General features: G+C 36.2%; 1 protein-coding gene across 1 annotated transcript in view; it reads left to right on the top strand.

Annotated features, from left to right (window-relative positions):
- Positions 1–485: 485 nt before the first annotated feature.
- The window catches only part of LOC6640250 (semaphorin-2A), a 41,158-nt gene continuing 29,133 nt past the window's right edge, over positions 486–12,510 (top strand). Inside the window, exon 1 of the mRNA XM_023182044.2 lies at positions 486–664. Within this exon, the coding sequence (XP_023037812.1) occupies positions 493–664 (172 nt within the window). The 5' untranslated portion in view covers positions 486–492. The remainder of the gene's footprint in view (positions 665–12,510) is intronic.

Below are 12,510 nucleotides of genomic sequence, written 5' to 3'. Positions count from 1 at the left end.
ACCATCTGTCACTCTGGCACTCGTGATGAATGTGTTTGACGTGTAGCCCACGACGACTACGACGACGACGATTCCCTTACGCCGGTTGGCTGGTTGGCTGGCCGGCCAGTGTCAGTGTTAGTCCGTCCGTCCATTCTTTCATCCCATTCCATGCCATCTTTACCCCATCTTGCCCGTGATGATGAAACGTACCGCACTGTACCGCACCGCATGACGTTGCATACTTTGCGGCGTCGTTCTGGTGAATAATGTGCGCTGCTGCCTCAGACTGATTTTCTCTGCCTGTCAATATGATGTTGAAGGAAAATATTAATGATTTCACTTCGTTTTCTTCTTCGCTCCCCTTCTCCCCCCCCGTTTTGGCAAATTGCTGACTTGACTGACTTGCGTTGACTTGGGTTGACTTGACCTGGTCTCTGACATTAATAAGAAGTTCGTACAATGGTTAAACTGATATAATATTGTTTTGTCGTCTTTACAGGTGCCGCTCAAATGCAAACATCCATGCGGCAAGTGTTGCAACAGCAACACCAAACATCCTTACAGCCACATCAGCAGCATCTACATCCTCGAGCATCATGGCAATGGCTCCTGGTGGCCAGTTTGCTCATGTTGACTTTATTCACTCGTACCATTCAAGGCATCACCGAGGAGTTGTCGCCAGGTAAGTGAGCAAATAAATGCTGCTTCTTGAACAGAAGAGCAAATAATGTTCGACATCAAGTGATATACATATATGTATGTGGGTACATATATATTATCGTTATGTTATGAAAGTTGAAGAAATCGATGTGATTGCTTTTAGATTTTCCTTTTAAAAGGTGAGGTTTCTTTGTTCTCCTCTGATTATGGGTCAAATTATATTTCATCATTATTGTTATAAAACAAGTTGAATGACAAGGTGTGACATATTTTTTCAACATTTGTCTCAAATTTGTCTCAAATTTTAAGAGATTTTAAATAGTCTTTATAAGGTGTGTCATAGAAATGTCTAGAGATTTTGAGGCAGATTGTTTTTGAAGTCTACCAAATGAAATGTTAGTGTCACAGAAATCACGGCAATTTCATTTTTAGTCACCCTTTTTGAATCACTGTTACTGCTAGAAATATCAGCTGTCACGATAAAAGCTGTTAGCTGTATATGTGCTTTTTGAAACTTTAGGAAAAATAAATAAATCCGTTGAAAAGCAATAAAAATGAACTTGTTTCTAAGATCTCCAAAAGTTATAAAAGCCCCGATCGCTTAAATGCAGATCTATGCAAAAATTATCAAAGTTTATATCAGCAATGTTTTCTTTTATATCAACAACTGCAATATTGTCCACAGGTTGGAGGTGAACCTGATAGATTTGTAAACTAACAAACGACATTTCTGTGACACCCTCATTTGCTTTTGGGTTGGTTTTAGTTTGTTTTCAATTGCTGTAACACAACTATATAGTCGAAATAGTCAGCATATCCCTAAATACCCTTCTAAAGGCAAAATAGTTCTAATAGTTTTCTTTTTTCAACAAAGTATTTATAGCATTTTTCCTATAACAAAAGCTGACGAAATTAAATTTAAAAAAACTTTGATTTTTAGATATATTGTTTAATTTTGTGCCTTTAGTTCCATTTGACAATCATATTGGCAACCTTTTTCAAATGTTTTAAATAATAAAATTACACTTCTTTGCTTTCTTTGTTCCTTTCCTTTTCTTTATTCATAATTGAAATTGAGTCGCAATAGCAAATTATTCTTAGATCGAAAATAAATTACTCTTAGATCGAAAAAACTATACTTTGTAAATATCAAAAAAAAAAAATTTATTATAATTAATTCGTTTCGATTCTATGACCAGCGCAAAGATCATACAAACTAGTTCTATAGTTCAACTTATCCTTATCCCGAAAACAAAACAATAATAGATTCATGGCTTTAGTATTACCCTTTAAATGAATTAAATTAAACAATAACAGCTTAATTACCTATTTAGTGGTGTGGTAATTAAATAAGTTTCATGTCAACCTTGAAAAATATATATAAAATCCCTTAAAAGGGAGTAAGAGGTCACCAATCAGCATTGCCATTAGACATTAATTGGACTTAAGGCCTTAAGTAAAATTGATTTGAAATTTGAAAAGGTTTGATAAAAAGGTTAATTGGAATCAATGCCATTCAAAATTTGTTTAGGCAATGACTCAAGTCTAAACTGTTTAATGACCAATTAGCTCACATGTTTTCTTCAAGTTGCAAAAAGATTCAATTTATTGAAAGATAAATTTATTCTTATTTATTGTCAAACGAAAGACATCAAACTGGAAGAGAAACTATCACCTTGCCAACCAATTACTTTGCTTACCTATACCTTTTCATTTGGGTAGCGAATTTCAAATGCAAGTAAAAGTCATGCCGACATGGATTTATCTAAGTCTATTTGAATGTAGTTTTAGTTTTAGCAACTCTTCACGCCTTCGTGTCATGATAACAACGCAAAAGTCACAAGGCAAAAATCTCCTGTCTAGCCAAGGCGTCTGACAATGAGTCAACCCGAGAGCAGAGAGACAAAGATATACAGGAAGATAGACAGACAGCGAGACACAGGATAAAAGAAGTCCTTCAACTTCTTCTCTCGTTTTCTGCAGCTAGTTTTTTTTTATGCGTTTTTTTTTTTGTTGTGTCATCGTTGTCGTTGTTGTTGTTGTTGTGTGTATGGCTGCATAATTAAAAAAGCATTCCCGGACTGTGTGGTTCCAACTACTTTTGCCTGGGATTTATATTGTGTCACTCAATGCAAATGCAGTAGACGGTGTAAAATTCGTTGCATTTCAAATGGGTGCAAAGGCAGCCAAACAAACAAACAAACAAAACCGGGAGAAATATCATTGAAAAGAGTCAACAGACTAGAAGAAGTGCAGGATAAATTAAATGCAGGCTAAAACTGAAACTGGGCTTCCAAAAAAAAAAAAAAATGTATATGCGTGGATTTAACTGTTTGTTCACACCTTTGCCAGAGGCGAAAATCCCGACTAACTGAGCAAAAGCATTAAAGCTGACGGAAAAGGATGTAGGAAACCCGTTAAAAAAGATGACAGGTTGTCGCTTAAGAGGAAAAGCCACAGCTTTCAGTGCCCGGTCAAAGGCCATGTCACAAAAAGTCAAAAGCCAAAAACCCAAAAGCCAAAAAAACCGCAGGCCAACAAACTAGCTTAGACTAGAGTTAAAGTTGCAAGTGAAGTGAACAACTTTTGCCATCGAAAATTGGTTGGGACAGGTTGCAGCAATACCGTTAGCAAAAAGAGGCGGGGAGGGAAGGAGAAGGGAAGGACTACTGTCGACTAGATAAAGGGCACCCGTTAGCTAGGCAAAACAATTAACAGATTTATCCCTATGATTTTTGCCTACCCACTACCCTCTCACATTGTAGCATTGGTGTTGTCTAGGCAATCTTTCATTTCTCGGGCATAAATCATGCAAAAGGCCAAAAGAATTTTAATTCCAACTGTCAAAGTTCGGACCAGAAAACTCAACTCGGCTTAGATATTTCGATTTTTGTCCAACTCTCACAGAATTCTCTCTCTCCCACTGACTATACTGACATGTTTTTGCTCCTTCTGTTGTTTGGCAATTGTTGCAACAGAATGACAACTTTTGTCATGAGCCCAGGATAATTGAATTTTGCGAATATATATGTCTCTCTTTCTGTGTTTCTCGGTTCCGCTTTCTACACTCGAGCAAAAAGTCATTCAAATCTATGAAATCCTTTTTGAAATCGAAACGATCGCTTTCAATCAAATCTCAAGACTCTCCGCTTTGTAATCTGCATTTGTAATCGATTTGAGGACAAAATTGCGTCTTATCCAAAATAAACTTACCATAATGTGAATTTTTCTCTCAGTGTAACCTTTATCAGGTCAAGGAACTAAGTCATATGTTAGCAGCAGTAGCAACAGCACCCTAAAATCTGAGATTATTAATTTATCAATGTCGCAAGTTTATTGAAATAGATTTCCGCTCTTGTGAGAACATTTGCATTTCCGTTTCCGTTCCTGTTTTCTTGTTCCTGTTTGTTGTTGTTTGTTTGTTTGCTTCCTTTTGGTCCTTTTGCTGGTTCTGGTAGTGCTGCTGCTGCTGCTGTTGCCTGTTTGTTGGCTCGTTGGTTGCATGTTTGCATTTATGCAAATAACATGCATAAGTTTATTACATTTTCCAAAAAGCAGCAGCAACTCACTTGTGCTTTATATAATTGATTGAGAGATGCCAGATGGAAGGAAGAGAAATATGTATTTCCACTCACTCTCCACATACTCTCTGATACTTCATTTTCATTATGCCAGTCAAATAAACAATTGAAATGCATTCTCGAAATGAACAATTGTAAGTTGTAAGTTGAGTATTTAGGAAGAGCTTTTTATTCATTCTTATTTGCTTGTTTGTTTCTCCTTTTGCTCTCCATCATTAGTAGGAAGAAATCTGAAAATTATGAAAATGACTTAGCATACTTTTTGGGGCGCAACTCCTTGAGGATGGGGGGAGGCAATTATTAATAAAGGAAACAGACATTGCTCTTGGTCTCAGTCTGAGTCTTGTTCTTGGTCTTCGTCTTGGACTTGGACTTCATTTGCATCTTTGCCTTTGTTATGCTTGTATTTTTATCGTCTGATTGTGCATTTTCTGTGGGTGGGGCCTCAAAACAAAGCATTTCGCGTCCTTTGTTACCACAGTCGACTCCCTAAGTAAGTAGGCTTACTAAGTAGGAAGCAGAAGTTGCAACCAGAATCAAACTGCTGCTCTTTGTTCAAAATTAAGCGCATTACAATTGAGTGCGGGCCTGAGCTCTATATACAGGCAAAAAAAAATACTCTATGATAAGAAGAATAGTAGGAGGAGTAGAAAAGGAGTACAAGAAACACCGATTTGTGCACTTTCTGTTTGGTTTCTTTTCAACCATGTCAAAGCCAACAGATGCGGCAGGGATGCGGCACACACACCCACACACATTTACACACACACATACATGGGTTTTTTAGGAACACTCGAGTCAAGTGCAAATAAGCAATAAGGTTCAGAGTAAAAGAGAGAGAGAAAGACAGCAAAGAGTGAGTGAGATGGCCTTCGAAAAGTGGCTGGTGTGCCAAAGCATTCTCCATATTCAATTTGCATTTGGTCGTCAAACCAGAAACCTCTGCAAAGGTGCAAAATTTCATTCTAAACGACACAACGAAGTGACTATACCCTGAAAATGACAAACTAGACGAGAGTTAAATGATTCTTAAAGAATAGTTAAGGAATCGTTAGAGTGAACCTGCTGGTTTATCGATGTCTTATTGTTAGTAGTTCGTAGTAATTTCGATCACAACTTTATAAATATGGTTAACTTACATCGGAGATCGACCAGTTGGCAATATAAGAGGTAATATCTATCCAAATTGCAATGAGCACGTTTATATTCAGTTCACATAAAGGCAGGAATGGTAGACAACCCAAAGAACTGGTCTATAATTTACAATGATCTTCTCTGCTTTCCATTACCAACTTTATGATTAAGTGTTGTGAAATTAATTTGCGTAAGGGTATGGCAAAGTTTAGTCACACATGCGAACAGCACTTAGAGCGCATTGTGAGTGTGTGTATGTGTATGTGGGTGTGTGTGTGGGTGTGCGTATGGTGTATGGCCAATGGCTACTTGAGTTCGAGTTACGAGAGTTAACAGTTTTGAGTTCTAACTGAATGTTTTTTGGAATTGGAGTTGGTAGTTTTTTGTCGAGTTTTGCAGCTTTGCAGTTTCTGGAGTTGGATGTGCCACTTGTTTTACTTGTCCATTATTCGCTTCGATGCCAGATAGATAGACATAATGGACGTATGTACATATTATTGTGCTTAACCCGAACTTTTTCCCTATGTATATATACGATGTTGGAGGTTTTTTTATGTGTGTGTGTGTGTGTGTGTGTCTGTGAGTTTTGTGTGTGGCTGCCACTTGGGAGCACATATCCTTGCCAATTGACGTGCTAACTAACTGTATCTGTATCTGCATCTCTCTGCCTCTATTCTTGCCTTGGTTTTGCTACTCATTTGCCACGATTGCTACTCTAATTTTCTTTTGCTGTCTCAAACTCCTCCTCCCTCCCTCCCTTTGCTATCCCTTGTTCTTTGAATAGACATTTTGCATATGTAGTATGTCCGTCCGTCCGTCTGTCCGTCCGTCGTTTTGGTGCCTTTTTGTTTGCCTAGTGTTGATTCCCCCAAAGTATTTGTTGTTGCCCTGTTCTATGCTCAGTTCTCTGTTCCCTGGCACATTTTACATACATCAAATTGTAGTGCAATTGAGAATACTTCTCTTCTCCCAATGTCTGACAGCCGTAAGTCTGCCATGTCTGACTATCTCCCTCTCTCTTTCTCTCTGTCTCTATGTCTATTTGTTTATTTGTTGTTGTTATCATCCAACAGAAGTAAAGTTTCTAGTCTGATTCTTCCTATTTCCTCTTGCTCCTCTTACGATGTGTGCAACAACTAAAAAGAAATATACTTTAGTTTTTCGCTGAAATGTAAACTTTTCGATCTGCTATTGTGTACACAATGAAAAGTTTTTCCCCACAACTAAAATTCTGTCTAAAACAAAAACAACAACAAAAATCGGTAAAAAGGAAAACTTGAAAGATGAATACAAAAATACAAAATGCCCCTAAAATGTCGAGAAAATATACAATTTATTGCAAACATTTGTATAAAATATAAAAGAATGTAGTTTCAAATACATGAAAACAGTCGAAGTATAACTAATTAAAAAATAAAATGATAAAATATTTTAATAAAGTTACATATGTATTTACAGAAAATAAATATAAGGAATATAAAGAAAATGGCTATACATGGAGAAAAAATTAAAAATAAAGACTTCTTGACTAGTTCTTTAACCAGTTTTAGTAGCTTAAGGTTTTTGTTTTGTTTTTGTTCTTTTAATATACTTTGCAAACAAAAAATTTGAGATATCAATTTGTTGTTCTTTACTTTAATAAGATTTTTAAATAAAGTTTGTAAAGACTTATCTGTTTGGCTTAAGAACTTTTTGAAACTTAACTCAAACCTTGTTTTTTAGCCGTTGAATTCAATTTTTAAGAGAAGATTATGTCAAAGTTTCTGGTATTGTAAGAATTGTCAATATTTTGGTACTTCTTTTAGTTGTAATTTCCAAATAGTTTTTGAGTATAAATGATTATAATATGATATGGGCAATGAAATTTTAGAATTCTTAAGCATATAATAAATATGATTGATGATAGAACTAGGTGGATCTCAAAAAAACCTTTACTTAAAATTGGTAAGCTTTTTGTGCTACCTTTTGAATATTCTTCTTTTAAAAATTGACTTCGACGTATTGTAACACCTATAATGACTTTTAATACGAGACTTTAAGTTGAAAATTAGAGGACATAGCATTAACAATTTTTTTTAGGTAAATTTTGATGCAAAGCCCTAAAATTTTGGACTCGGCTAAAAGGAGAAAGTTTACTTTACACCTTTAGCCCCAAAGAAAAATTGTAGGTCTAATAAACCTAATCAAGATTTGGCCGACAGGATCTCTATCCACTGAGCTGAGCTGCTTAAAGTCCTCACGCGAATTTACTTACCCAGTCTAAAAGCATATAGTTTAACGCGAATTATTATGAAAACATAGATTTTACTCAGCCTCAAATGATAGTGCGTTCTACAACATATCCAAAATTCATTGAAATAGGTTGTTTTCATACCAAAAGTTCACCTTGTCAGATAAGGTGTACACCAAATATTTTAGCCATATATGTAATTGAATTTGGGACCAACTTGGCATTATTTTAGGATCCTTAATATTTCTAAAGTATTATTTTCTGGAACTACCAAATAAAAAATTGAATTCAATTCCCCATGGAATGAGAAATTTTTCATTTAAATTGGAGATAAAAAACAGGATTATTTATATCAAATTTGGGTTGATTTGCTTTTTTTTTTGACAATTTTACCATTTTAAAATTCATTTTTTTTTTGTCAACGTTTTATTGTTGTTTTTTTTTAATGGGAAATGTCGTGTTATTTTCCACTTTCATCCCAGCGTGCAATTATTGAGGAAAATAATTATTTTTGACTATAATTTGAGCTGGCAAAGTATACTCTACCCCCCGGCTCGAACACTTTTCCTCACAGCACCTCCTGTCCCTTCCTCTCCCCCTCTCACACTCCCTCACTCCCTTTTGCAACCTCTGATTGTCTTTGAAGTAGCGTTTGAGCGGCTGCCGTTTAGCTGGCGGCTAAATACGAAAAGTTTTTTGGTTTTGTTCTCAAGCTGCGGGCTATAAATTCGAATTTGTTCTCATTAAATGTTAGACAAATTGTTTAATATATACCTACATATATATTTTGAACATGCACCTACAAATATATATACCGCTATGTGTATATATGTATTTATGCACATGTAGGTATATAGGGTGTTAAATTTGGATAATTATTGGCATCAAATGGTCCAAAAATTGATTTATGTAATGAAACTGTTTGAAAAAATCTAAAAATTCTTGTTATTTGCTGTTTTTAAAATCCCTTTCACTGAAATTTTAAGTCAAATGGTTAATCATTTTGTCTTGAACTTAATTTTTGAAACACCCTGTTTTTTAAGTATTAATTTTTGGCAAGGAAAATCATTTTCTAGGCTAGAAAATTTTCACATTTATGCTTCAAATTGTTGGGGTAAGTAACAATGAGCGAAAAAGGCGGTCGGGAGGGGAGGGGAAATGGAGAGTGTGGCATGGAAAATTTTTGTTACAGCATCTCTCGCTTGTTCACTAACACAATTAAAGGGAAAAAAGTAAAACAACAACAACAGCAATAGGGAAAAAAAGTAGAATGAAAATGTTAAGTAAACATGACAAGGCTTTTAAGTTTATGGCGACAACAGCCAGTTCTCATTTGGTTTCAACCTTTTCGCTTCTCTTTTTTTTCATCCCGCCCACCTCCCTTCCATTCGCTTTTTTAGTTGTGGCAATTGGGAAGACCACCCAGACAGGGGGCGGGACGGGGTGGTCAAATGGTGGGTGGTTGGGTGACAGAGGGTCAAAAAGTGTGCACTTACTGTCACTTTTCATATGCAAAGCGCTTTACCGTCTGCCGCTAATTTAATAATCTAGAAACATTTTTGCCACAGACTCTCGGGCTAGGACAAAGTGCCCAATTAGGCAGTCCCCCTCGAAAACCCCCAACCCCCGCCATCTCTCTATGTCTGTTTTACTATTTTTCTCTTTAGCATTTTTTGCAAGAGCAATAAATATACAAAATTGCAATTGCCAAATAGATACACACCTCACATACACACACACACACACACACACACTCAGTTGCATTTTGGCAAGAGAAAAAACGTTGACAAGCGACAAAACACTTGACAGCAAAACTACACGGAATATCGTATTCGGCAAAAGTTAACTTCGAACTGATTTTGTAATACCCTTTAAAAGGAATCGAATTGACCAAATTTTAGGTAATCATTAGGACGTTTTAGACATTGTCTTCTTATATTTACTATATCTTAAGAGCTTGCGGGTTCATTTTCTACCTAGATTATATATAAATATTATATTTTGGTTCTCGACTTTGCCCCTATATGAAGCAATACTGAAAGGTTCCAAGTTCCATTGGGGATTAGGACTGTGAATTTGTGAAGAATCTGTTAATCTATCCAAGCCTTGAATGTATTCATTCATTTTGATGCTTTAGGAGCAGATTGAAGGCTTAATAGTCTAACCTAAACAGGCGTCCTTTAATGGTCATAAAAACTACAGGGTATATTGAGTGAAAGAGATTTTTTGTTTTGTGGTGCCAGCAGAAAAAATTGTACAAGCAAAGGTGGATGGAAAAAAATTGTGTAAATGTGCAATCAAATGAAAGAAAACCAATAATCGAAAAATGCCAATGCAGCTCACACGCTAACACACACACACCCACACACATACAAGTTAGGTATTATTGGCTATACATGTGTGTGGGGGGAGTGAGTGTGGGTGGATAAAGGAAGGGAGGAGAAGTAGCTACCCAAACGTAGAAGGCTGATCTGCAGGTGCACTAAATAAAACATGAAATTGCAGAAAAGCGAATCTGCTAGATGTGACTGTGTGTGTGTGTGTGTGTGTGACAAAAATTTCAGCTATAAATTGTTGTCACAATGTAAAAGACAAAAAAAAAGAAAATACGAAAAAGAAAAGTCACAAAAAAAGGAATGTAAAAGCGTAGCTAGAAATTGTCTTCTTCTCGTTACAATAAATCACTTTGAGCTGCTGCGGCAATGTCGGCGGCCTCAAACAAAAGGCAAAGAAAATGCCAAAGAAACAGAGACACCAACAACAACAACAACAAAGTGGTAAAATAGCAAACACTATTGTTTTCCCTTAGCTAAAATGTCAAAATGCAAAAATATTAATCATCATTATTTCAATCAACATTTATTAACATGGACTTTGCATTAGCACATAATGTATTTTTGACCTTTGTCATCTAAACTCATCTCATCTCTCGTTTGGCTCTTAAGGGTCTCTCGGCCAAAGCACATCCTTTATTCTTTTTACCCCTCTCTCACTAACTCTAACTCTTAACCACACCACTCCACCGTCTCAGATACTTATGTATATGTACATCTTTAGCAGAGGCTGCGATTTATAAGGGGGGTTTTTAGTCACCAAACTTGAACATACCGTTGAGACAATTATAGTAAGGAGTTTTATCTGAAAGACAAACCTAAAAAATCTTATCATTTGCTTAGAGATTAAAGTAGGACTACGCCTATGCTTATACATACATTATAGATAGATGGAGGGTTGTAAGGGGCAAGAGGCGTTGGGGGGGTTTGAGGGCAAAATAAAGCTAAACCACATTTTCAATTTGCCTTAGGGCAAAGTCAGTGTCTCTATAGAGTGAGTGAGAGTAAAAGTCAGAAAGGCCAAGGACCAGTCGTTTGTCTTGCCGTCTGATTGTGAGTGCCGCAACTCGAATGCTTAAGTCTGAGTGTTTCACTGTGTGTGTGTGTGTTTAAGGAGTATAATATCCTTCCCTGCCCATTGGTTTGGTTTGTTTTGTTCAGTCTTTCTGTTGTTCGTTGTTTTCAAAACTCAATTTCCAGTCATTTGTCTTTTGTCATATTAATAATTCCCTTTTATTATTTCGCATTTACCCCAAGTCAAGGTAAGTTTACGCACCTTTTCTTTTCCGCCCGCTACCTCATTAATAATAATCTAAAGGGTCTGAGAGGGGGTGTAGGAAGTATGGGGTCCACTCTGATCACCCTTTTGAAGTGGCCAGTTCGCTTCTCTGGTTCTCTTCTCTTTCTGAACATTATGCCATTAATTTTCATTTGTTTATAAATTCCCTTTTCTTAAGCATTTTTGGTCTGCGTTTTTGTTCTATCATTTCTTTTATTTTGCTCATTTTTTAATGGATCATTAATAAAAATTCCAGAACTGATGAGGACAAGAAGTAATATTAATGCCTGATAAAAATGCAGTCAAGTCAAGTGAGTTATTTCCCTTTAGAATTCCAGTCGCCCAACCCTCGCCAAAATCCTCATCTTGTCTCACCGTCAGCATTTATCAGCATCGACCCACTCTCATCTCTCTCTTTCTCTCTCTCTCATCTCTCTCTCTCTTTCTGTCTCTTGCACATCTTAGACATTTTCCCATTGAGATGAAAACTCATGTGAAACTTGTTCCTAACGAACTTTCATTGTTCAATTAGACAACAACTTCAACTTGCCTTTCGGAAGGAAGCTTGTTAAGTGTTTCAGCGACTGCTTTTTCTGTTGTTGATGTTGAAAATCTTTTTTTTTGGAAAATCTTTTCTAACTAAATACAAAGGGTTGTTGCCTAGCACTCTATATCATATACACTTTATACATTCTATTTATATGTGTATTAATTCGATTAGCCCTAGGGAATGAATGGTCTAAGGAGTAAGCAGGGTGACGATTATGAATAGATACTTCAAGTACCACCAAGTTTGATAAAGTTGCCTAATTCAAATCACAACCAAAAAACCACACACAATAACATCAGCAACAGAAGAAGACATCAGACATGATTTGCAATTTATTATTGTTTAAACATGAATATAATCCGACACTTGAATGTATCCCAAATAATAAGATTCATTCACATGGGTTGTCACTTAAGTTTTCAAACGTAACATTCCCAACTTTAGAAGTATTTGATAAGGGAAGAAGAATCCTGTGGAGGACCTGATTGATTCTTAGCCCTCGAAACTCTTGAAAGTCGAAAAAGAATATAAAGAGACAACAATTATTTGCTGTAATAAAGTCAGAAATACTTTACGACATACTTTAGCTGAGAAGCTTTAGCATTAAACTACTGAAACAACCCTCTTAGTCTATACATGCAATCATCTACTTGAAGGACTTTTAAGCCACTTCTCCCTCTACCCCTCCCACACACACTTTCTCTATCTGTCTGTATTGTGTGTCTGTGTGTGTGTGTGCACAATTTGTGGGTAGTCAAAAA

Source organism: Drosophila willistoni (assembly GCF_018902025.1).
Source record: "Drosophila willistoni isolate 14030-0811.24 chromosome 2L unlocalized genomic scaffold, UCI_dwil_1.1 Seg196, whole genome shotgun sequence".
Classification (NCBI taxonomy): Eukaryota; Metazoa; Arthropoda; class Insecta; order Diptera; family Drosophilidae; genus Drosophila; species Drosophila willistoni.
Note: the sequence above shows the minus strand (reverse complement) of the source record. Positions and strands in the feature narration are given on the sequence as shown.